The sequence below is a fragment of the Parasteatoda tepidariorum genome, chromosome 3 (assembly GCF_982258835.1).
Source record: "Parasteatoda tepidariorum strain Cologne lab strain chromosome 3, Ptep-v5.0, whole genome shotgun sequence".
Classification (NCBI taxonomy): domain Eukaryota; kingdom Metazoa; phylum Arthropoda; class Arachnida; order Araneae; family Theridiidae; genus Parasteatoda; species Parasteatoda tepidariorum.
In genome coordinates, this window is record NC_141757.1 from 3,171,356 (window position 1) to 3,199,176 (window position 27,821).

The window sequence follows — 27,821 nt, forward strand, 5'->3', positions numbered from 1 at the left end:
AAATCGCAAAATAAAGAAATTTGCAAAATGAAAGTTCGTTAAATAGAAGTCTGACTGTATATCAGTTGAAGTAAACGTATCAAAATAAATAGAATGAACTTACCAGGAAAAGGAAAGGAACAAGAATTGCAGAGATTTCTTTAAAGACTAGCTATTATTGGATGAAATCTCTTCAAGGGCTTCTCTTAATTGTCTCTCAATACGTAGCTGCCAGTCTAGCTGCTTAAGAGGACGCCATACAGCGGAAGAAAATTTTCGTTGCAAATTTTTTCTCATTCATCTCATTCATCTAAAATTTGAAGTGAGTTCAGACAAACCTAGAGTAAGCCATGAAGTTTCGAATACTGAAAAGAAAATTTCAAAATATGAGAATAAAAATAAATAATGAGATGAAACCTTAGGATTACGAGACGGAGAATTTCTCTTCTAATTCTACATTGTAATATTTTGAAGTACATTTTTCAGCAATTGAAACTCTAGTTTTGCCAGAACTTACTTTTTCTTTCTTTTAAACTAGTAATGAAGAAGATAGAGAATTTGCGACGAAAATTTTCCTCCGTCTTAAGTTATGTTGCGAAAACCAGAAAAATAATTTTAAAGTTACAATATACTTTAATAATAATAATAATAATAATAATAATAATAATAATAATAATAATAATAATAATTATTATTATTATTATTATTATTATTATTATTATTATTATCTTTATACATAAATTTAGGGCCAGAGGATAGCCTGGTTGGTAGGGCACTGGGTCCATGTCCTAGACGTCGTGGGTTCGATCCCCACCTGCCGAAGACTCCCCGTGTCGTGAATGATGATTGATGCACGTTAAACCTGTCGAGTCACAAAGTCCTCCATGCTCCCATAACAAATCTTACATCAGGGGATACTGATGTAGGAGTTCCCTTGTCTTCTGGATTGGTTCAAAATGACAAGGCTGCGGAGTTGAACATTAGTAGTCGTAAACCCAAAATTGGGTCGACTGTTCAACGAAGGTTATAAAATAAAATAAAAATAAAGAAATAAAAGAAAATTGAGGCGAATTTTATAGAAAGCTCTTAAAATTACGTGAAAGCTTTGCATAACATTTTAAAAGAGGCATGTCAGTACAAAATTAAGAAGTATCTTTATAAAAAAGATCATGATCTTGTTGACAGTGCATCAAATTCAAATATAAGAACCTCAATTTATAAAAATAAATAAAATAAATAAATATGTTAATAATTTTATTCAACACATTACACCTCTTAATCATACCTCTGGATCAGTACCCCCCAGTGGGGTAATTTGTTATTGGAACATAGAGGACTTAGACATAGAGACTCGACAGATTTTTGGTGCATCAGTAACCAACCATTTACTACATGGGGAGTCTTATGACGGCGGGGATCGAAACCACGACTTCTTGGACGTGGGCCCAGTGCCCTACCAACCAGGCTGTCCCGGGCTTTAATTATATATTATTGTAACTATAATCTTTAATTGCCGGCCTAGTGGCCGAGCGGTCAGCGTGCTCGACTGTAAAGCTAATGGTTGCGGGTTCGAATCCCAATCAAGACATGGATGTTTCTCTCTTTGTGTTGTTCTCTGTTGTGTGAATGTGGCCCACTCTATAAACGGGTATCTGCGGCAGTGTGGCGTAAGTAATGTTGCTCGTCTCCGTGACTTAGGTTCACAGGTGTCCACTGAGTAACGTTAAATGAGCAACACTTCCGGCATCTTCCGAGGCGAAGAACAAAGTTCAGTGCCTGCCGTAAAAAGAAAAAAATCTTTAATTGACTGCTCTTTTTTTTTAAACTAAATTAACTATAAACATAGTCCTTAATGCATGAAAAATTCCACAGTTGACAGCATAGCAACCGTTTGTAATTGACAATCTAGCAACAAGTCACGTGTTGTGATAACATCATTCACGTCGTCACTAATATGCGTCAATTAATGATTATTTTTAATTGATAAATAATCCGGCAGATAGTTGTAGTACTGTAGTTCTTTATTTACGTCGCACTAGTATTGCGCAATGGTTTATTAGCGATGGTTTGGGAGAGATTATTGAGGATGATTCAAAGACATTCCATTACAGTTTTGATCCTCTGTTTTGATCCCTAATTCTTAATGACAGTGATTTAAATGTAAGGGGCCGTCCAAATATTACTTGAGGATGATGGGTTTTGCAATTTGCTTATATTTGCTGACTAGGGATCTCCCTAGTCAGCAAATATAAGCAAAAAACGAAAAACGAAATGAAAATCTCTGATGGGTTAGGCGTTAGTCATTGTTTTAAATTTTACTCTAAGCGATTCAGTTTTTCACATACTTTGAAAATAACATCAGTGATCATTTCTGACTTATAGCTCTATTTGAACAAAAATAAAATATTGCGAATATTTAAATATTTAATTATTTCATATTCGCTGTGTTAGATAAATTCAATACAGAACATTACGTGGTAGCACGTGTGGTGCACGTCACCAAATTTATACTTTTTATGTTGTCTGATACCACGCGCCTTTTTTTATACAGCCAGGAAAAAGAACGAATCATTTTTATGATTTTAGATGGATGGATTTTCATTCTGTAAAGTGCTTTGGTAATATCTCAAAGAAGTTTCTTAGAGTGGTCCGTTTTTCAATTCCTACTATTAGTTCATCACTCTCCCGATTTCTTGTTCAAATGTTCATAAAATACTTTTTTTCTCTAGGAATTGACTTTAAATTCTTTTTTTATATATTACTTGCTATCCATGATATTTAATGAAACATGATTTATTTTCGATCACGTCTTGTTGATACCTATTAGAATTTCATTTAGATTTTCACCAATAAGTCTACTGTGCATTTCAATTAAATTGTGCTTAACTTTAAATGAACATAGCCTTGCAGCGATAATCATCACGTTAAACAGGCCTTTTTTTTTAAGAAAAAGAAAAACAGCAGGAATAATGATAACTAGCCGCCTAAAGCGGCCAGTTGTCCGCCACGCTAAAGGTTTTCACAAATAAAGTTTTTTAAAACATAGCAGGAAATCTGAAGATTAGTGGACAATTAAAGTGTTCCTGTCCTGCAATTTTGTCTTTAATTCCTATTTTATATATTATATAGCTACAACGCTTAAGAAAAAAAAACTAAAATGCTAAATACATGAAAAGAACACGAAAACGAATAAATTTTTTATGGTATCAATTTCTATTTCTATATAATTTTTTATGGTATCAATTTCTACTTCTATATCGCTACAAAAATTATCGTCTTCGCTTAAGAAAAAAAAAATAGAGCGTGGAAAGAAGAAGAAAAACTTATAACAATGATGAACAGCGACAAATATATCAAAGCAAAGCGTTCTATTTAAGTATCGAATATGTTGCCACATTTTTAATACAAAAGTTAAACTTTTCTCCACTTTGATAAATGTAAACTAATGCGAACCTTGCAATTAAATTATTAATTCCTTCGTATATTATTGGTTCAAGTTGTCGAAAATTAATATTTCAATTGTAAGGTTCGCATTACCATACATTTATAAGAGTGGAGAAAAGTATATGCATTTTTCAATAGTTTTTTTTTAATATGGCTCTTTGAAGACGAAAAAGCATAGATTTTCTTACAAAATGACTGATAACTAAAAAACTGATCCAAATTTTTAAAAAAGAAAAAAAATACTTCTTCATTATGTCAAAACACAAGTATGTGCCGAGTTTCGTACCTGGGCGAGGCTTCTGGGGCGATATATTGTCATTACAGGAGACACACACTCAGCCGCGTTTATTATTATGTATAGATAATCCTCTCCATCAAATATCTTTACTCTCATATAATCATTATTAAACAATATATCTTAGGCTGACATCAGTATGAAAAGTTATTACCCTATTTACCCTATATCACAGCGTAAATTATTGAGTTATTCGTTTTGAATGGTGTTACCGGAAAAAAAAAACTTTTAATGGTAAATATATACATTCTTTTTACCACATATTAAAATTATTCTTTGTCATTATTATGTTTTTGTTTCATCTAAAAAATTTACTTAAATCTTATTACTAAGAACGTTGTTCTAAATTTAAAACTACTCATGATGTCACATGCAACATGAGACAATTAGATTCTTTTACTGTTTATTCAAAAGAAATTTTCAGATATTTAACTTTACAAAATGACTTTTAAGAGTAAAAAGTATCAAAACTGCATATTCTATCAACTACTTTTATTTACATGAATTTAAAAAGGATAAAAACGATATTATCTTTCATGGAACAACGACGAAGTTGCCACCTGCTAGGAGTATTAGTACCAGTACATACTCCATTAGTTTTACTTTTCATAGCATTCTTTTATTAAATTTCACTTAAGTTATTTTCCTACGTTATTTTTCTCTCATGGATGTGAAGTTCCATTCGTGAAAATAGTAAAAAAAAAGCTCTTTATTATTCATGGTTTACCCCAAAATCTTGTTTATTTTGCATTTCATTTTTAAAAAAATTTATGACTTCGACTCCTGTTCGGTTTTGCAACTAAAAATTAAACGTAAGCAACAAAAAAAAATTCAAAATTCAAATTTTTAAATTTCATTAGTATTTTTGTATGGTAAGATAATTAATGTAATTTTTTTTAATATCAAAAATACATTTATTTCATCTGTTATTTGAAATTCGATTTTAGCTTTCCAGCATTAGCGAATTTAGCATTAGCAATAGAAGGAAAGTAGTTATGAAGATACTTTTTTCGTAACATTGTTTTATTGTAGCATTGTTTATTGTAACATCGTAACAGTAGCATTGTTTCTTAAATTGCACGTTAGTACTCATCACAGTAATTGTTTCGCATTCAACGTAGTTATTTTCTTCTTTAAACATAAATATTTTTGACAGTCCCGCAGTGGACTGATCGTTAAGACACGGTTCCCAGCAGATCACCGAAGTCAAGCATCACTGGCTGCGGTCAGTGTGCGGGTGGGTGACCACTTGGATCAGCCTGCGTAGGGACCGAGGGTGTGCGGTATTGGTCCTCGTTAAACTGTGCTACCGTAAAGTGCTCGACTTCGCGCGCAGGTCGTCGAGCTACCGAAGCAGGGGTGCCATCCCCTCCGCAGAGGATCAAAATTGTGATGGCATGTCTTCGGATCATCCTCCGGGATGTTTCCCAGACCGTCGCCAATAGCCCATTGTGCAGCTCTAGTGCGACGTAAATTAACAACAACAACAACAACAACAACAACAAATATTTTTCACAAAAATAAAGAACTATTTTCAGCAAAATATACAATTATTGTAGTTTTAGGAACTAAAATTTTGACGAAATGAACAAACGATTCCCCGGATTTGAAAAATAGGCAGGTAAGTATTTTATTTGCGTCGCACTAGAACTGCACAATGGGCTATTGGCGACGGGATGATCCGAAGACATGCTATCGATCGTCTGCAGGGGGAATGTCTCCCCTACTTTGGTAGCTCGACGCCCAGAGAGCGAAGTCAGGCACTTTACAATAGAACAGTTTTTGAGTCGCGATGGCTCAGGGGATAGAACGCTTGCCTTCCAATAAGGTGAACCGGGTTCGAATCCCAGCAATGACTGGTTGATATGAATTCCGCATCCGTCTTGCACCGACCACAGCGCTGACGTGAAATATCCTCAGTGGTAGATGGGTCATGGGTTAGAGTCCCCTTGCCGTCAGGCTAACCGTGGGAGGTTCTCGTGGTCTTTCTCTCAATGTAACGAAAAATGCTTGTTGGTTCCATCAAAAAAGTCCTCCACGAAGGCAAACTTCTCCCAATACTTGATCCAGGAGTTCCCTTGTCTTCTGGATTGCGTTCAAAATGACAAGGCTGCGAAGTTGAGCATTGGTAGTCATAAACCCAGAATTGGGTCAGCAGTTCAACTGCGGTTATAAAATAAAATAAAATTAAACAGTTTAAAGAGATCGTGAGTTCGATCCCCGTTGGCCGAAGAATAGTGAATGGTGACTGATTCACGTTAAATCTATCGGGTCACAAAGTCCTCCATCTGGATTGGGATTAAAATTACAAGGATGCGGTGTTGAACGTTGGTACTCGTAAACTCAGAATTGGGTCGGCTGTTCAACGATGGTTATAAAATAAAATAAAACAGAACAGTTTAATGAGGTCAAAAACAGCAATCCCGTGGTCCCTACGCAGGGTGATCAAAGTGGTCAACCACCCGCACACTGACGGCAGCCAGTGATGCTTGAATTCGGTGTTCTACTAGCAACCGTATATTTACGATCAGTCCTCTGCGGGACAACGAAGCAAAAGATTTTCAATCAACATTAAGTAAAAAGAAATAGCCTCAATAATTACATATAAAAAAACTGATTTCTTACATTTACTTTCATTTCAACCCTTTCTATAAATAAATATTAATGCACTTTAATGAAAGAAAGAATACTTCATTAACTTATTTTAACCTTTCAGATGTTTAAAAAAATAATAGTGTCGCAACTACATAAAAGATAAATAGTTTTTGCGAAATATGAAAGATCGGTATTCACAGAATAGACTCTTTTCTAAAGTATATCTAATAGCATCTATCTTATTATTACTGGAATTCGTGCCGACCAGCCATCGCAGGGGTTAGACCTTGGTTCACCTCATTGGAAGGCGAGCGCTCTATCCCCTGAGCCATCACGGCTCTAACATAAATATTTTATTTTATTTTATAACCATATCGTTGAACAGCAGACCCAATTTTGGGCTTACGACTACTAATGTTCAACTCTGTAGTCTTGTAATATTGAACCAATCCAGAAGACAAGGAAACTCCTGGATCAGTACCCCCAGAGGTATGATTTGTTATGTGAACATGGAGTACTTTGTGACTCGACAGTTTTAACGTGCTTCAGTCACCATTTAAGACACGGTGAGTCTTCGGCCGGTAGGAATCGAACCCACGACCTCTTGGACACGGGCCCAGTGCCCTACCAACCAAGCTGTCCCAGCCCTAACAAAAATACTGTAAATTATTCATATGTATCAACAAGTTATTGCACATTATATCTATTGTTCGAGATGTCGTGATGGCTCAGAGGATAGAAGGTTCGCCTTCCAATGAGGTGAGCCGGGTTCGAATCCCAGCGAAGGCTAGTTGATACGAATTTCGCATCCGGCTTGCACAGATCACAGTGCTGACGTAAAATAACCTCAGTGGTAGACGGATCATGTGTTAGAGTCCCCTTGCCGCCAAGCTAATCGTGGGAGGTTTTCGTGGTTTTCCTCTCCATGTTACATAAATGCGGGTTAGTTCCCTCAAAAAGTACTCCACGAAGGCAAATTTCTCCCAATCCAGGAGTTCCCTTGTCTTCTGGATTGTGTTCAAAATTAGAAGGCTGCGGAGTCGAAAATTAGTAGTCGTAAACCCAACAAATTGAGTTACTGTTCAACGATGGTTGAAAAATATAAAATATAGTTCATATCAACAAGAGCGCATTATTCTTGCATCCTTATACTTGTGAACAAACTGTTTGCAAAAGCAGTCTACCCTAGATAAGTATTATGTCTACTCTAGATAAGCAGTCTACTCTAGATAAGTGTTTTAAATCAAAATAGTTGCTCAAAATTAATCGGGAAAAAACGTGTGCCTTTTTTTTAAATCTCAAACTCTTTTTTTAACATTAAATATGTGTGTTTACAACGAAAATTCTGCATGCTTTTTCGAATTATCGCACGTTCACTTTGTGTTTAAAATAATCTTTCAAATTTCTGTAGAATAATTTTTTGACCCAAATAAGAAAAAAATCGATCATCAAAATCAGGCGCATTTCATCATGTAGTGACATTTCGTGCAGAGTATCTTAACATTTAAAGAGTAATGAACGGGATTATTGTCATTTTTTTAAATGACAGATGAAGATGGGGGATTTTGGGTGAGCCCCAACTCTATTTTTAAGCAAAGTGGCGCTGCTGCCGCTGCTGCTCGCTCCAAATATTATTGATTTGTACTGTGGAGACGTCCTTTCCTGTGCTTCTCCGGGAATTTGTGATCATCGCAAGGGCGGAATTAAATGATTAGCAGGGCTTATTTGAATATTAAAGTCCCGAAATGGAGATACAAATGAAACGAATAGTTTATACAGTCCAACTAAGTGTCATAAATTGTGCACGCGCTTAGGAGTCGAATATATATTTGCTTTCATAAAAAAATCGTTTGATTTCTTTATATCGTCTGAATTCTTCCTAAAAAATCGTCTGATCTCTTTATCACCTGTCCGTTCGAAGCGTGGCTACACAGAAATGCTGTTATTTCAGAATCAGGTGAAAAGCACGTTCTCTGTGTTGGGCAGACGATTACCCAGAATCCCTTGCGTGCGACGATTCGGGAAATGGCAGGCGAAAGGAAACCAACAGCCGTTGCATCAGTTTCGCTCTCGACATTTCGGAGTGAAGACTGTCCAGATGGGAATGAATAATCAGAAAATGAATATGCATTCTAAAGGAAAAGAAACCATGACTGGTATGAATCTCATCAACAACCCCTTACAGTTTAAGGTGAGTTTTCAAAATCATCTTTATTCATTTAGTTTGAACATTTATTTTTAAAAATCGTTTTCATAATTTAAATATTTATTTTCAAAATTTATACATTTAATTTTAATTTAAACATTTATTTAAAAAAAAAAATCGTTTTCATCAAGACAATTTATTTTCTTATGCAGTAAATACTGATCTTTAGAATTGCTAACATATTGTGAGAAGAATGTTTATTTTTTAACATTGATCTTTAAAATAGCAAATATATATTAAAAGACATTTATTATTTTTACTACGTATTAAATACTGATCTTTAAAGTTTGCATTATATTTTAAGGAGACGGTTAATTCTTTTAGGTAGTAAATATACTGAGCTTTAAAATTGATGATACAATTTAAGAAAATTTTTTATTTTTTGACTTAACATTGATCTTTGAAATTGCAAATATATTTTAACCTGATTATTTCTTAACTCAATAAATACTGATTTATAATATTGTTATTATATTTCAAAGAGACTTGTTTTTTTTAAATAAAAAAATACTTTGAAAATCTGATTTTATTATTTAAGATAATGTATTTTTCAAGTAATAAATACTGGTAGTTAAACTTACCTAATATATCTTAAGGAGACTGTTTATTCTTCAACATTGTAATGTTACTTATGTTTAAAAAGGTTAATTTAGTTTACGAAGACAGTTTATTTTTTAATGTGGAAAATTCTGTTATTAAAAATTGCTGATATATATCTAAAATGTGAAAATAATCAAAAACAGTATGTACTTTGCGTGTTCTACTTGTTAGAGCATTTTTTGAACCTAATTCATGACCCTTAATAAAGTTCCGATTACAATTAAGTTAAAGAAAAAAAATTTCCAGTTAAAAATACCCTGTTGTAATTTTTCTTTCCAAACATTTGTTTACTTGTGTTGTGGTAAATAACTCGGTTTTTCAAGGTTTCTAGAAAATAATTCGGTTTCCACAGTGTTCTTAAAAATAACCCGGTATTTATATTTTTACACAAGGTAAAAATTTGATTTTGCTAATATGTTTATAGATCTTTTCTTTTACAAAATCTTTTCAGTTCAAAATTAAACATAAAGATTTGTGTTGTCAAATGTCTTTGTATTTCTTAATATACTAAAAAATAATTTAAAACCAAAAAAAAGGATTTTTTTAATAATAATGCATTAAACAGGATTTTAGTGCATTTCTGAAATCGTGTTTTTATTTACAGATTAAATTTTTTTTGAACCAATAAGATACTTAAGAAGGCACTTATGAATTATGTTGTTTATTTATTATTATTATTTTGCTTATCATTATGCATAAAAATGTTTTATTTAAGCTTCCTTATGAAGCTTAGAAGGGTAATATTGTTCGTTTTTCTTACTCAAATTCTCTTAAAAAGTGTTAAAAATTATCTTTTTCATTGTTGTTAACTTGCGTTATTTAAGTCAATATTTTTTTAATAAAGTTATTAAAGCAATGTCACTTTTTAAAATCGATTCAATTTGCCATTAAATCAATGTTTCATTTTTCAATTCCTACTTTTAGTTCACATTCTCTCTATATCTTGTTTAAATTTTCAATCATTAATGCACTGGTGTGCAAAACTTAAGCAATAAGTGGTTTTGCGACTTTTCGGCCACAGCTCCCCAACAAAGTATAAGATAGCTATGAAATTGCAATATAATATGCACGTAATTCAATAGTAATATTATTTGTATGCAAATTTTAGAAATAAAACGTCGTAGGTGATGTAAGTGTACGTAAACCTTGTGGGTCGGCGCGTGCAGGTCAAAGCTGTGATTAAAGGATGAAGATCACCGTAGTTAAAGACATTCGCTCCAAGTGCAAGTGATTTGTTTTTTGAAACATGTCTGCAAGAAATCATTTAGACGACTTTACTCGAGGAAGAATGATTGGGAAGCTTGAGGAGGGGCGTAGTGTGACCAGTGTCGCCGAAGAGTTCAGGATCAACAAAAGTGTTGTTTCTCGTGCTTGGAATGCCTTTAAAACTAGTTTGGTGGTGGCCGTCCAAGGAAAACAACACCAAGAGATGACCGTTACATTGTCCTCCAGGCGAAACGAAACCGTTTTCAGTCAGCGAGAGCCATATCTCAGCAACTGTGCACAGCCACAGGACGACAAGTATCAAGATTTACAGTGGCCAGACGCCTCCACAAAGGTGGCTTATTTGCTAGACGTCCTGAACGCTACATACCTTTAAAAGTTAGCCATCGGCGGCACCGTTTAGAGTGGGGCAGAGAACACGAAGCCTGGACACCTCATCTATGGAGTCGCGTCCTCTTCACAGATGAGAGTCGATTTAGTGCTACAAGCGATTGTCAACGTCATTTGATCTGGAGAGAGGTTGAAGCTCGATTTCATCCCAATAACATCGCGGAAAGAGATCGTTGCGGTGGTCCAGGAGTTGTCGCCTGGAGTGGCATTATGTTGAACCGGTGGACTGAGCTTCAGATCTTCGACCGAGGTTCTGTAACTGGAGACCACTACTGCAATGAGGTAATCCTACCCCATGTGCGTCTGTTCCGAGGGGCCATTGGACCAGACTTCATTCTTATGCATGACAATGCCCGGTCACACCGTACTGCTAATGCTCAAGAGCTACTGGAAAGTGAGGATATCCCACGAATGGATTGACCAGCTTACTCTCCAGATCTAAATCCCATAGAGCATGTGTGGGATGCATTAGGGAGACGTCTTGCGACACGACAGTATCCTCCTGGTAACACCCATCAGCTGAAAGATGCGTTAAAGGAGGAATGGAGACGTTTACCCCAAGAACTCCTGGATAATCTGGTGCTTAGCATGGAGAGACGATGCCAAGCAACAATTACAGTAAGGGGAGGGCATATCCCATACTAGGGAACATCTGCCAGTTGTACTTACGCTTCTTCAGGCAATCATGTGTAACGCCACTATATGTCAAATAAAGCCTTTCTTTGTACCATACCGTACTTTAAGCTTTATATTCATTTCTGCGCCATTGTTCTTTTACCATCGTTTAAATACAAAATAATGTACATCATATTCAAATTTCAAGTCAATCGGATGATTTCTTGTAGAGTTATGACAAAAAACGCACTTGTTGCTTAAGTTTTGCACACCAGTGTAAAATACTTTTTATTCATCCACTCACAATTTAAATACATTTTTTTTTAAACTTGTAGTGGATGGCTCTTGATGTTTATGCAGTTATTTTCAAATATTAATTCATTCATTAAATAGGAATGATCAAAAAACGAAATGGAATTTTCTGACGGGTTAAACGTGTCATTTTCTTAAAATTTTTTTATATGCGATTCAGTTTTTCACATACTTTAAAAATAACATCAGTTATAATTTCTAACTTATAGTTTATGTAGTTTATCAAAAAAATTGTTTATTGCGTACATTTAAATATTTAATTATTTTACATTCGCTTTGTCAGATAAATTCAATAAAGTACATTTCGTGGTCTATACTATTAGTCCACACATTCACATATTTAATCCATTCAAGTTCATACATATTTTTTTAAACTTGCAGTGGGTGACACTTGATGTTAATACATTATTTTCAAGTAATAATTCATTCATTAAATTTGATTAATTAATTTCTGTTTTATAGTGGAGAAAATGTTTTAATTTTTTTTTAATAAAAAGTAACTGAAATAAAATTCTTCTTTGAAAACCTATGTAGGAATTGCCATAACTTTTTTTAAAATTCATATCATACTTGTTTTTTAAGTATCATCTAAATATCACTGGAGATAATTTTTGTATTCAGTCAGTACAGAAAAATTTCCCGTCAGTACTTGTCAAATTTTTTAAACGCTCATCTGTTGCTCGCTCTCTTCTCTTCTTTGTCTCGACGCAATATTTCCACCGATGTTATTCAATTTATTTTATGTTATTAATGTCGTTAAACAAAGGATATGATATATTCTATGAAGTATTGATTACACACAACTCAAAATAATAAAAAACATGCAAACGTTAAGTTTTCAATAAAAACCAGTTATATGAAGAAAATTTTTTTGAAGTTATACTTCTTATGCGACTTCCAACAAGGTTGCGTTAAACGCTACATTTTTATTGGCCGGGAAATCACGTGGTAGGATCCAGTTTTCCCTCATTCATTTCCATATTGTTTTGGTTCTCACTAGCATAAAAGTATTGTTTTTCTATAAATATTTTTTTTAGTTTCTTTTGATACACACATAATTTAATAGGGTAGTATTTTTTTATTTTCAAACTTAGTGGATAACAATTGGGTATAATATAGCCTACGTCACAGTTTGTGTTGTTCCTACTAAATTTAACCCATGAACGGCATTTTCTGCGAGCCTAACTTCAAGCCACAAATAAACAAACGAAGTGTTCGATCGTTTAAATAGCTGCTCGCCAGATTTTATTGCATTATAAAGAAAAGTTATTGAAACTAAATACAACTAAATAAACAACAAGAACTAAAACAAATAACAACAACTACTAATAACAATAACTAAATAAACAACAACTAAATTCCATTCGTTTAGCATTGCGTCATATGTTGTTCCTACTAAATCGAAGTAGTTGTGTTTTTTTCATATTATACCCAATTGTAAAAAATGAGTGAAAACAATTCCACGGACAATGCGACGGATTTAAGGTTATGTCAAGGTACGTCTCTTGTGAATATCAATTGATTGTTAAGTTTTCTCTTTTGAAATTACATTATGACGCATTCACATACATTATTAATACAAATACATTTTCCATGGCGAGACGATGAGGCAACCACAAGCACTTCCACTGGTTCAAGAGGTCCAGGAGGGAAAAATGCACAATATTACCGTGATTACAGAGCACGGAAGCGAGCGGAGCAGGAAAAAGAGTCGTTGAATAGAACTATTGATCCTTCTACGACTGCTAATTCTTCTACATTTAACGTCGCAGGTTGCGAAGTTTAACTTCTTCCGCGCGTAGGGACTCCACGCACTATTTTTTAAAGTCAATTCCTACTTAGGTCAACAAAAAAAAAATATTTTAGTAACTTTTTATTAAATAATTAAAAAATTTTCTCCCATATATAAAACTAAAATTAATGAAATAAATTGAATCAAAGAGTTAATATTTGAAAAAACTGTATTCACATCAAGTTTCATCCACTACACGTTTAAAAAAAATTTTTTTTGAGCTTGAGTCGATGAATGAAAAGAATTTTATTGACGATAGAACATTTGAACAAGATAATAGGGAGAGGAGTGTGAACTAATAGTAGGAATTGAATAAGCATAAGTAAAACATTTGGAATTAATAATTTAGTACATTTATGAAAATTTTTAAATCCAGAATTAAAAGGAAACTAGTTAACTGTTTCAAAAAGAGACTTTTCGAAATGAATATAAGTTCTTTTTTTTGTCTTAGAGCCCGTAAAACCGGTGTTCGGCCCTGAAAATGTTGAAACACTGACTCATATTGCTATTGATTCGTTGAAAACAACGTTATAAACTGTCTGGCAGTTTGAAAATTGCTTTGACCTTTGTTTTCATCAAAACCCTTTGTTCTCGTGGGTTGTTTCCGAAATTAATTTCGTTACTTTTTTTTATGAAAATGAAAGGAGATTTTCTTAAAATGAAGTAATATTTTATTAAATCATGTATTGTTCATTACATTTTGCAATCTTTCCGCTAGCATGGTTAGATGTGCGTCAAGTTTTGTTATCTGCTGACAAAAAAATTATCCAAATGATTTTTGACTTCCTAATTTGAAGTAAAGGTTTAACCGTTTAAAAAAAATTTGTAGACACGGGAACATTTTAATAACCGCCGTTGAACAGTCGACACAATTTTTTGGTTTACTTCTACTAATGTTTAACTCCGTAGCCTTGTAATTAAAGAACTAAATCCAGAAGACAAAGGAACACCTGGATCAAGTAGTGGGACAAATTCTCTTTCGTGCAGCACTTTTTGATGGAACTAACCCACATTTGCGCTACACGAAGAGAAAAACCGGGGAAACCTCCCATGGTTAGCCTAACGGCAAGGAGAATCTAAGCCATGATCTCTACGAGGATATTTTACGTCAGCACTGCTGCCTGTGCTTGCCGGGTGCCGAATTCCTATCAACTAGCCATCACTGGGATTCAAACCCGGTTCGCCTCATTGGAATTCGCATTCTCTATCACCTGAACCTTCACATCTCAATGACAGTATTAGTAGTACAAGGCTACCGAAGCGGGGGTGCAACCCCCTCTGCAGAGGATCAAAATTGTAATGATATTTGTCTATCAGGGATGGTGTCCAGACCGTCGTCAATAGCCCATCGTGCAGCTCTAGTGCGACGTAAATAAACTACAACTACATCCACCGACAGCTCGCTTTATTTTCTAGGGACACCCCCTCCCGATGCGTCATGACTTTACCGTACCGTGATTGATCTTCTCAATGACCTTTCCCCCCCGTTGTAACTGCCTGTTTTGTTGTTATGCTAGTGTTTCCATCTCATCCTTAATTTGTGCACAGTATATATTGCATATATACTGTGCAATATAACAACAACAAAAAAAAAACTACCGCAATAGAAATTATTTTATTTTATAACCGTCGTTGAACAGCCGACCCAATTTTGGATTTACGACTACTAATCTTCAAATCCGTAGCCTTGTCATTTTGAACCCGGTTCAGAAAACAGGGAACTCCTGGATTAGTATCCCCAGAGGTATGATTTGTTATGGGAACATGGAGGACTTTGTGACTCGACAGATTTAACGTGCATCAGTCACCATCTACTACTTCGGCCATCGGGAATCGAACCCACGACCTCTTGGACATGGGGCCCAGTGCCCTACCAACCAGGCTATACGGCCTAAATGGGAACATTGTTACGAACAACCCATTTCTCGTTCCTAGTTATAAAAAAAATCAATTTTCCCGACGCCTGACCTGCAAATCAAATAAATCAACGAGACGGGACAAATTTCTTTCCGCAAATAGCCATATGTCCAGCTTTGAGGGTTCCCAGCAGATCACCGAAGTCAAGCATCACTGGCTGCGGTCAGTGTGCGGGTGGGTGGCCACTTGGATCAGTCTGCGTAGGGACCGAGGGTGTGCGGTATGGGTCCTCGTTAAACTGTGCTACCATAAAGTGCTCGTCGGGCTACCGAAGCGGGGGTGCCATCCCCTCTGCAGAGGATCAGAATTGTGATGGCATGTCTTCGGATCATCCTCAGGGATGTTTCCCAGACCGTCGCCAATAGCCCATTGTGCAGCTCTAGTGCGACGTAAATGAACTACAACAACAATAACAATCCAGCTTTGAGATTAAACATGAGGTTTAACATTACATAAACATTAGGTTTTCAAATTATAATAGAGGGTAAAATTCGATTGATTTAATCTCTCAGCACGAGTTGTTATTTACAAGTTTGAATCCATTCATACTTTTGTGTGTGTGTCTTTATCAGCTTATTAAAGTGGCGTGGTGCATCGTAATTGAAATTTTGTGAACCAGTTTTGGCTCTGGCGTATTGCCAATATGCTCCATAAACATAAGATAATTTTTTTCTTGTCTTGAAGTTCACTTTTAAGCCTTCGATCGTAAAATAAAATCATGCTTTTCATAGTTGATAGGGCACCCACCAAAAAACTACTGCGTAGAGTCAATAAAACAAGAAAACTATTTCAGCTGACAAAAATGTATTATGAGGCTTAAACGTGAAGTTCGCTCTGAAGTTAGGAAGTTAGTAATAAAAAAAGTCAATTTCTACTTAGGCTGACTATCGGGTCTATTGGCTGTGTCTGATTTATTATGGGAAGACATTGTTAGTGAGATTTTTCGAGGAAACAATAAGCGATGAAGTTTTCCTTTGAACAAAAGAGTAAACAAGTAATATAAAAGAAATTTTTTTTTGAAAGTCAATTCTTAAGGAGAAGGCATTTGAATTGGGTTAACTAAGAAAAATTTTATTTTAATTAATGTTTATTAAATAATTAAAAAAATATTTAAATGTGCGCAATGAACTATCTTTTTGTTCAAATAAAGTTATTTTTTACTTGAAAATGGCGCCTCATTTTCACTACTCAAATTTTAAACTTTATCCCCTTCATCTTTTTTTTCCTTATTTTTTTGGGGGGAAAAAAACATGGATCCTCTTCCATGCTTACGTAACTAAGTCCGGACACCCCTCTCTTGCTTTTATCTTTAATTTTGAATTTTATAGTTGTAATATAATTTTATTAAATTCCATTAATTGTTATTATTCACACTTTCCCTCTATCTTGTTCAAATTTTCATTCGTTAATAAAATACTTTTTATTCATCCACTCAAATTTCAAATAAATTTTTTTAAACGTGTAGTGGAAGGACACTTGATGTTGATACATTTTTTTCAAATATTAATTCATTCATTAAATTTAATTCATTAATTTTAGCTTTAAATGAGAGAAATTTTTTTAATCATTTAAAAAAAGTAAGTAAACATTTTTTTTTTCTTTGTTGACACAAGTAGGAATTGACTTCAATTTTTTTTTTTTGTGTATTACTTGTTTCCTTCAATTTTGAATTTTACAGTCGCAATATGATTTTATGATTAAATTCAATTAATTGTTATTATTCAACTAAATTCACTGTAAAACAATTCGTTAGGAATATTTTGTGCTAACCTTTCATGGTTAAAACTCTCCACCTCTGAGACTCTTTAAAAGAAATATAGTTTCAGTGTGAGAAACAATTAAATTTTGTTTGAATCTATGGCATCAAATTGCAATGTTTAGTTATTATGTGTGATTATTATATTCTGCTAAGAATTGAAAAAAACAAATAGTATAAAAAAAGAAAATGTAGAGTCAATTCCTACTTAGGTCGACAAGGAAATTTTTTATTTTAGTTACTTTTTTTTTAAATAATTAAAAAAAAAATTCCCATATAAAACTAAAATGAATGAATTCAATTTAATGAATGAATTCATATTTGAAAAAAAAAACTGTCTTAACATCAAGTGTCATCCACTACAAGTTTAAAAAAAAAAATGTATTTGAACTTAAGTGGATGAATAAAAAGTATTTTATTTATAACGATTGAACATTTGAACAATATATTATGAACTAATAGTTGCTTTTGAAAAAGAATACGGCTTTAATTAATGTTTTGAAAGTATTCTGAAAAATCACGGTTTTCAGCTAAGGTGTTGCATCATAAAACCAATAGTCACTTGTTGTGACTTGCATCATTAAAAATCTAGAGGAATATTAGTGACTCACCACTATAGTGTCACTACCTCTAATAAGTTTACCTTCATTTTTTCTTACCCGTGCCAGAGTATTAGGTGTAGACGCGCACATTTGGGAGGAGGTGTGCCGATGTGAAGAAGCAGCTGATTGAATTGGGGAAAGTCTCATAAGACTCTTCAACCGTAAACAAACAAAACTTTCCTTCTTTTCCTTTCCATTTTTAGAATCACTTCCTTCTTCCTTCATTTAATCTCATCATGCAGAGATGAATTGCATTTTAGTTTTTTGTCAGACTCATCATACAATGTTTTTTTTTTAATTCTTAATGACAGTGATTTAAATGTAAGGGACCGTCCAAATATTACTTGAGGATGATGGGTTTTGCAATTTGCTTATTTTTGCTGACTAGGGAGATGGGCGTGTAAGCAATGCTTGCGTAAGACATTAAAATCATTTTTTTCTTCCAATTCCTACACGCTCTCTCAATATCTTGTTCAAATGTTTAATCGTTCATAAAATACTTTTTAATTCATCCACTCACAATTGAAATACAATTTTTTAAACTTGTTTTCGATGACACTCGATGTTAATACAGTTTTTTCAAATATTAGTTCATAAATTAAACTTAATGAATTAATTTTAGTTTTATATGGGAGAAAAAATTGTAATTATTTAATAAAAAGTAACTAAAATAAAAAAATGTTCTTTGTTGACCTAAGTAGGAATTGACTTTAAAGCTTCTTTTTTATATTACTTGTTTATTTATTTAAATAACAAAACGATCGGAAACAGATCTAATTTTTTTTTTATATTACTTATTTCTTTCAAATTTAAAAACAAAAACATTTACAAAAATATTTGGAGAAAAGATTGCACTCGGAAAAAGAACTTTAAATTTTAAATATAAGTTAAGAAGAAAAAAATAGTTGGAAAAAATTTTTTACTAGGAGTTTCTGAAGTCGAGAGTCTGAACTATTGAAGAAAAGCACGAAAGATTTGAAAGAATATTCTATTCAAAATTTTATACAATTAATTGAAACACAATTTTTTTTTGCAATTTATAACGATAATACTGTAGAATGCATAATTTTTTTTTAAATTTTTTTTTTTTTTGAAAAATTAGTTTGGAGAAGTGATCAAAATTAAAGCAAAAACTAGGAGGTAAGGATGTAGGGTTTCAAAGATAACGTGTTTAACTTATTAAGAACGTTATTTAAGAACTTTTGCATCGAAAATGCGCTTATCATCTTATCATTTTTGCACATTTGACTTCAGGAAGACTTTTTCTTACAATTATATACAGTTAATATTCTATCATTATTATTAATATTTTTTTTTGTTTGTATTTTGTTTGCTTCAAATAATACTTGTCGTATACCTATTCCTACCACAACCAGTCATTTGACCGGGAGAACAGTATATTGCTTTATAAGGTTAACGGACCAGAAATTAGGATGTAATGCGTGTTCAACGTATTGCATTCGATCAGTTGCACATTTCTGCAAAGACTGTTGCGTATGTTAGTTCAATCAGAATCACTGTGAATTCAAATTTCAAGGAAGTACCTAAAAACTTTTGATTGGCATTTTTGTGTCAGAAAAGGGAACAAAAACTAAATGTTTTAGAGCTTATATTTTATTTGGATAGCTTTACTTCCTTTCTAACTAACTGTTTAGTCTTTACTCAGAAACATCTTCGAAACAATCAAGACAGCACAAGTTCTTAGAAGAAATAATATTAATTATGAGAATAATTATAAGAATTATAGAAATAATAATAATTAGAAGAAATATGTTTGCGGAAAATGTACAATGGAAACATACCTGTATAAGTAAAAAATGCGTTGGGCAATGAATTAAAAATTCTTATTCTTTGTGTTTGTGAGACATAAAAATTGTATTTGTAATACATAAAATATGCAATTTTGTTTAATTATAATTGAGTTTTTTCAGTTTATTTTTTCTTAAAATCCATATTTCATACATTCAGACAAGAAGCATAAAGACCGGACATTTCACCGGCTATGGTAGAAATAGATATGTTTAGTGTTAACGTAACGTGTAATATTTGAATGGCCCTAATGCAAAATTAACGACAACCAGTTCTGAGGAAATGTATTTTATCTGCACATTTCATACTGCTAATCCTGCTTATAAAATAAAAATAGTAAGGCTCTATCATGACCTTGGAATTTGTATAGAAAACCTTGAAAATGTCATCTTAAAGACTATCAAATTTTCTTAACTTGAGATTTCGGAGCGGAAACGTTTAGTGTACCAGTAGACTGCATTCAAAAGTATTTCGCCATCAAAAAAAAATTTTTTTTTTTGCATCTTAAATTGCAAAAATGACTATAGTTAGTCAATCTGTAGAGACATTTACATGCGATTTTTTTTTTATCTAAGTGGCAATGCAATTAAAGCCAGTTTAAGAAGTTTTTCATGGGGAAAAACATTATTTAGACGCGTGGGCTAAATGAATTAATATATGTAATTTTTTAAACTTAAATGACAAAAGTACTTTTTTTACAGTATAATATCATCCCATCATGAGTAATAAATTATTGAAACATAAGAGGATTGCTGAGGGCGAAATTTTTAATGAGAAATTTTGTTCCACTTGTTGTTGTTGTCTTATGCTACATGCTGATATTAATAAGCCTATTTTAAGGCAGAGAGGTGCGCATCTCCTTTTTTTCGCCATTTATGACCAAGAATTTGACTTCTGCCACCCACATACGTCTCAGCCCGTTTCACAAGGAGAGTTACGCACGGTCATTCGTGTGTATTATACATGTTGAATGGTTATTTATTTTGTATTTTATCAATGTATGTTCATATCACATTTCATTAAAATCGGTCCAGTAGTTCTAGAGATAATCGATCAAGTCTGGAAATTCTCTTAATTTCTTACACTGTATTTAAGATGTGGTTGAGGTTGCTTCAGTTGGCTTTCAAATGCTTTCTTTATAATTGGAACACTTATCTTGTTACATTTTTAATCATTAAAATTCGTTTAACATTTTAAATAGATATCTCTTTGGTACAGGGTCTGGCATACAAAGAAGAAGAAAGGGCGGCTCTGGCTCTGAGGGGGCTGCTCCCGGCCGCAGTGAGAACAGTCCATCTACAGACGGAGGCAGTTCTGGACAATCTCCATAGATATGGTGATGATCTTAGCCGATATCTTTTCCTGAGGCATTTACAGGTAAGTTAACTCTTTGTTTAATAAAGTTAACTCTTACAATTAACGAAAATTCGCTAAAAAGAAAAATATATATAACAATGTTTACCAACCGGCGGCCTGCGAAGCCTTTTTTTTTTGTGGCCTGAGAACTAAAATATATTATTTGTCATTTTTTGCGGACAATTTTTGTAAAAACTTTATGTGGGTTTAAAATCCTTTTCTTCGTTAAAAAAAACAAAATTTCTCTGAAAAATTTAACATACAAAATTCTGTGAAATTTAACATACAAACAAAATTCTATTTTTTACAAAATAGAATGCCACACCATCACTTAAGGACAGAAAATGTCTAAGAACTAATGATGAATAAATTATCGTTTGCAGGATACGAATGAGAGATTATTCTATCGTGTCTTGTGCGAGCACACAGAAGAGCTTATGCCTTATGTCTACACACCTGTTGTGGGCCAGGCATGCATAGAATACAGCAAAATATTCCAACATCCTAGGTGAGTTATATTTAATCCTTAGTTTAATTCATTTCTTTATCTTCAACAATGTGGTATTTCCTCCATTTATTTCGTTTCGCCAGTTTAATAATATCGTTTGTTTTTTCATAGCTCTGGAACTTAACATACTGTCGAAATTCTATTTAACGGAGCCGCTAAATCCCGATAATAAGTTCGTTATGTGGAAGATTCGTTAAGTAGAAAATCACCTTTTGAAATACTTAAACAACACGAAACAGGTCTTAAATTCATAAAAGCTAGACATAATTAAAACAGCAATGGTGCACCTTTATCTTGTAAACTAGTATCTATTATTCATTTTATGAATCTTAACCATGAAAGAAATCTGCATGGAAAGCAAGAATAGACCAAAACATTAATCAGTGTTACACTATCATGCTACATGCATTTTCAACTAAAAAAAAAAAGAAGATGAATTTATGTATAAAATTATAGCTGCATTTATTATGAAACTAATTTTAAACACATATTACTGCATTCTTAACTTTAATTACTAGAGATAAAATCCGTTCATTTTGTCTGAGTTTTTCGTTTGAAATGTAAAGAAAAAGGGGAAAGGATTTTACTGCTTTTTCTAAAAGTTAAGTGGCTTCGAAAATCAATTCAAGGTCATTTTCCCCATAAAATGTTCTATAATATTTTCTATAATTATAATACTTACATTAATGTTCTGCAATTATAACATTTACTTTACTATTTTAAATGTTCCGTAATATTTTAATTTTAACAAGTTTGAAATGTTCTATAACATTTTGGGAAATTAGGGAAAGTGGATCTCAAAGAAAAATAATACGTTAAATAGAAAATTCATTTCGCTATTTGGAAGTTATGAAGAATTAAGAAGAAATTTCCGAAATGTTCTTGAAAAAAAATCGCAAAATAGATAAGTTCTCAAAATGGAAGTTGGTTAAATAGAAGTTCGACTGTATTTGGTAGCACGTTTTGTGTCCAAACTTTCAATTAATGGGTAAAGGCGAAAATTGTGTTTTGAGTCATGGTTAAAGCCAAACGTGGCATTAAAGCAATGATTTAATTTCTCATAAGTATATTTATGACATTACTATTCTGACTTTAATAGAGCAGTTAAAATTGCCATTATACAACTAATTATTAAAAAGACTAATTATATAGTTCTAATTGTTGTTATGGTTTATTCGTATCTTCTGCCTCATGTGCAACGATATACAGTCGATGCACTCTAAACTTCAATTTTAGTTATCAGGTGATACTTTGCACTTGTTTACGTTTGTGCATAAATTGGTTAAATTATACACCAGAATCTTATAATTTGACCATCAGTGTCGTTAATGGCATTGATTTGAACTATTGTATGCAATAATGAGGATTTTCTTAAATTGGTCTACGTGAACATTTCTTCAACGATCTCGAATGCTGTTCTGTTTGTAAACAGGTTTTCTACTTCTCTGTCCACAAATCTGTCCCGCAATGGACCTCCTAGAATAGAGCAGGCTATGGCACGGGTTACCATAAATATCCTTTAGTAATCCCAACAACATATTTCGTATTTCCAACCACTGCGCAGCTTAGTACCCCGAACGTAATGACATATTTCTTATTTTTCATCTACTGCGCAGTTAACTTCGTCACACCGGACTACTAAATTGATCCGTACTGAGGCCTTCAGACTTCTAGGAGGCGTTGAATGGATACGGTTCCCGGTAAAACACCGAGATCAAGCATCACTGTCTGCGGTCAGAAAGCGGGTGAGTGACCACTTTGATCAGCCTGCGAAGGAACCGAAGGTGCACGGTATCGGTCCTCGTTCAACCGTTCTACCATAAAGTGCTCGGCTTCACGTGCGACCAAAGAGGAGGAGCCATCCCCTCTGCAGAGGATCAAAATTTGCGATGGTATGTCTTGGGATCATCTTTAGGGATGTTTCCCAGACTGTCGCCAATTGTCCATAGTGCGACGTAAATAAAGTACCTATACCTACCTACACCCGTTGACAAATCTTGCTTTTTTTTCCCCCACGATAGTGCAATTTAAAAAGAAGTTGGAATATATATGAGGGAGAAAAGGAAGATTTGCAGATACCATGGTAACGAGACGAGAAGAGTAGGGGGAATCACGTGACCTTGACACGCTTATTCACATTATAAAGAGGATAAAAATATTTATTATTTGCACTGATCTGTGATCATTGGCGCGATGGTACAATTACCGCAGTTGCTTCAGAATGACAGGTACCAGCTAGTCTGGGAAGTGATGTCCACATTGTCACTGTTGTTGGTCACCTCCACCGTTAGAGCTTCACGATTTCCCTGACCCACAACGGGCTGTTGCGGAGATGCATCGCTTAACCAATTGAGAGTGCAGTAAAGAATGGCATTCTGTGTTATTTCAGTGGAACTCTCCTTTTCAGAACAAACAAAACCAAAAATCAAGCCCTCTGAAATTACTTCACCCTCTCCCTCTATCTTGTTCACATTTTCAATCGTTAAATAAAATATTTTTTTATTCATCCACTCAAAGTTCAAATATATATTTTTTAAAACTTGCAGTAGATGATTCAAATATTACACTTTATTCAAATATTACAGTTTTTTCAGTTTGACTTAATTTAATTCATTCATTTTAGTTTTATATGTGGGAGAAAAAATGTTAATTATTTAATAAAAAGTAACTAAAATAAATTTTTTATTTGTTGATCTAAGTATAGGAATTGACTTAAAATTTTATTTATTCATATTACTTGTTTATTTTGCTCACTGTACCTGCCTTTCAAATTTCAATAATTTGGCCCCAAAGGGCTGATTATAATAATTTCTTCTGCATTCATTTTGTGTATTAAGTAAGCTTTACAGTTCTCTTAATTGCTTATTGTTTCTTTTAGGGGTGTATTTCTGACCATAAATGACGCTGGAAGTATCTATGATATACTTGGCAATTGGCCGGAGGAACATGTCAAGGTCACTTTACTCTCTTATATTTATCAAAACTTATTTCGACCTGAACAACTCATACTCTATAATCCTTCCTCAGAGTTCAAACACGGAAACAAGGCATATCCAAGTCCAAAATTTTGATGGACCCAATATAATCTTAATAGTTCCTCGTGAACCATTATAGTAACCATCACCCCACTATAGGAATGATTTATGATGCTTCAACATAAGAACTTGTTTTGATGGTTTGTTCATGTTGAACGATCACAAATTTCCATCATAGTACAGTATACTCTCGATTATCCGTGCGCGGATTATCCGGTTTGCGGATTATCCGTGCTCATTCCGGAGTCACACAAAAAATATAAAGAGAAACATTTTCAAGATTAAAAAAATTTGATTCATGAAGTTATAGCACTACCAAATTTTTGGTAGTAATATTCGTTATTGGATTGCAGTATATGGAACATCAGCAGAATGGTCAAAGGTAAAATCGTCTACGTTATCACGATCGTGAAGAAAGATGATACCGCTTGATGAACAATCCTCCTCAGATGTTCAAGAAAAATATGATAACAGTATTCTCAAACAAGCAAAAGAAGTCTAAGGTTTCGAAATTCTTGATGAAGAACATTTAGAAGATGGGTTTCAGAGTGATGCATATAAGCCTGGGCTTCCAGTATTTGACTGATGAAGACATCGTTATGTTGTTAAATCAAATAGTGATGATAGTAAAAATGCAATAGTGATGATAGTAGATGCAGAAGATGTAGTAAATGAATGAAATACAGTTTCTCATTATGCTGCTCTGTTGAAACTTTATTAGATTATATGGGAGGATTTGATTACGGTGACATTACTGCGGTTCGTAAAATATGTGCATCGATATATGGCGAAGACGCATTACACATTTTTTAATAAGGAAAATTCCTAGTTTGATGTTATGCATGCAAATGTCAGTAATTTTTATATTTTTTATACTGATATTGAATTTTTCTTTAATAAAAGGAATTTTCGGATTATCCGTGTTTTTCGATAGTCCGTGCAACCTGTCCCGGTGATTAACCCGGATAATCGGGAGTGCACTGTATCTTGGAAATCAAATGTCGGAACGCACATGAACAACCATCATCCCAATGTCAGAGTTCGGACTGATTTATGATGGTCCAACATAAAAAGATCTAAATTGTTCTGTTGGTATATTCCTGAGAACCGACAAGAATTCCCATTAAACCATCACGGATTGTTGGTGCATGAGAATCAAACTTCTCTTGATGGTTAACCATCATAGGGTTAAAGAGGCATCGTGGAATGATGGTAGTTGGTTAGCATATCAAAAACCTTGAAAAATGTTGGATGATGGTGACCATCAAATGATGTTGGACCATCATCCATCGCACTGAAGCCAACATAAACCATCAAAATGTTTTGATGGGACTGGATTGGGTTCAAAGTTACAAGATTACGGAGTTGAACAGTTAAGGTTGTCAGTAAACTCGTTAAAATGTTTCTTGTTCTGCTAAATTAACGTATGTTTTGTATTTAGGCTATTGTGGTAACAGATGGCGAGCGGATATTGGGACTTGGCGACTTGGGAGCCAATGGCATGGGCATTCCAGTGGGCAAGATGTCCCTATACACTGCCCTGGCAGGCATACCACCTTCCTCTCTCCTTCCTGTGACACTTGACGTTGGCACCAACAATGAGGTATTTTATTATTATTCTCTTGAGTTTTTGAACAATCTAATCGAAAATAATTTTGTTAATTATTGAACATATTAAAAAAAATCTAGTAACTTTTTTAAATACACGTTTTTTGTCACACATTCATTTATTTTCGAATTAAAAATGATATCATATTTTTTCCTTTTTTAACTGCAACTTTTGAGAGACAGGTCTTGGGAAGTATTTTTGAAAGAATTAAAAAAAAAAAATCGTGTGTGGCTTAGAAGATCAAATCTAGAGCTTTATCACTCACATAATGAACCTGACATTATTGACTTAAGAATAAAATGGGCAGGCCACGTTATCAGAATGGACGAAGAACGTACCACAAAAAGAGTTTGCAATGCCAGACCAGTTGGAACACGAAAAAGAGGCAGGCCGATTTCGAGATGGATAGATGGCCTAGAAAAAGACCTTTTGGTCTTAAAAACTGGAAAACAATAGCAGGAAAATGGTTAGCCTGAAAAAAAAACTTCTTGAGAAGGCCAAGGCCCACCCTGGGTTGTCGAGCCATTGATGATGACGATTACTTTTTTTTCACAAATAGTGCTTTTTTTAAACAGATTTTTATTATTAAACAAAATTCATCAATTACATTATATTCATAACTAACAATATTTAAATGACATTTTCTAATTTTATTTGATAATAAGGATTTATTCACCTTCATTACATACTTATTTATACTTTAATGATTTAATTATTTTTTTTCTGAAATTTCAGTATTAACAGCATAAATAATTTATTAAAAAGTAAAAAGTGGTGTCAAAATTCACCTTTTTTTTCAGTAATTTTTAGTTAAAAATAAAGCAACAATATAAAATCTATTACATTATTGTGAGACGAATATCAAACAATGATTTTCTGCCTTTCTTCTAATTTCAATTGTTGATAAATATTTGAAAAGGAAAATTCAACAATAAATAATAAATATAAAATTTACCAAATAATTCCTTCAAGCTTTATGATACACATCTCTATTTTAATCATTGCAAGTACTTCAATGATCATTCCTATCTAATTGTCTAAAAAAAAGTAAAAAGTGGGGTCGAAATACCCTTCTTTTAAGTATCATTTATTTAAAAACAATGTATGTAAATAAGCATTGAAATAAAAGGAAAATTTCTGTCACTCGATGTTAAACTCTTTCAATTGAACATGATCTAATTTAGATGTTAGCAATTAATTATTTCTGTATTATTTATTTTGCCATTTATGTACTTGTTACGGATATAAATGAAACAAAAATTTAACAATGTTAATTTAATAAAATTTATCTACGAAAAAGAAAGGATAACTAAAAGAATCTTTAAAAAAAATTATTCTTTAGATCGAAAAAAAAAGTTAATTATTGAAATAATGCTGTTGAAAATTACTAATTATTCCTCAATCTAAATTTCTAAGTAAAGAAAAAAAATGCCAGATGTATTTTCTCACATGGTGGATCGCAAATGGAAGAAAATTATAAATATTATCGTCGGAGAGCAGCGATGGCTCAGAGGATAGAGCGTTCGACTTCCAATGAGGCGAACAGGGTTCGAATCCTAGTCGATACGAATTCCGCATTCAGTGCTGACGTGAAATATCCTCAGTGGTAGACGGATCAGGGGTTAGAGTCCCCTTGCCGTCATGCTAACCTCGGGAGGTTTTCGTGAATTTCCTCTCCATGTAATGCGGGTAAGTTCAATCAAAAGTCCTCAATGAAGGCAAATTTCTCCCACTACTTAACCCAGGAGGGAGTTCACTTATCTTTTGGATTGGGTTC

At 33.4% G+C, this 27,821-nt stretch overlaps 1 protein-coding gene and 1 long non-coding RNA gene across 2 annotated transcripts in view; one reads left to right on the forward strand and one right to left on the reverse strand.

The window, feature by feature from the left end:
- Positions 1-174: 174 nt before the first annotated feature.
- On the reverse strand, positions 175-18,023 carry LOC147812710 (uncharacterized). The gene is made up of 2 exons (XR_015432351.1): positions 17,785-18,023; positions 175-344 (listed from the first exon to the last, which is right to left on the reverse strand). It is a non-coding gene; the product is annotated as an uncharacterized LOC147812710 (long non-coding RNA).
- Positions 7,911-27,821, forward strand: part of LOC107454065 (NADP-dependent malic enzyme) — a 39,004-nt gene continuing 19,093 nt past the window's right edge. The window contains exons 1-5 of the mRNA XM_087158600.1: positions 7,911-8,504; positions 20,755-20,913; positions 21,276-21,400; positions 24,279-24,354; positions 25,877-26,038. Coding sequence (XP_087014726.1) covers positions 8,250-8,504; positions 20,755-20,913; positions 21,276-21,400; positions 24,279-24,354; positions 25,877-26,038 — 777 coding nt within the window. The 5' untranslated portion in view covers positions 7,911-8,249. The remainder of the gene's footprint in view (positions 8,505-20,754; positions 20,914-21,275; positions 21,401-24,278; positions 24,355-25,876; positions 26,039-27,821) is intronic.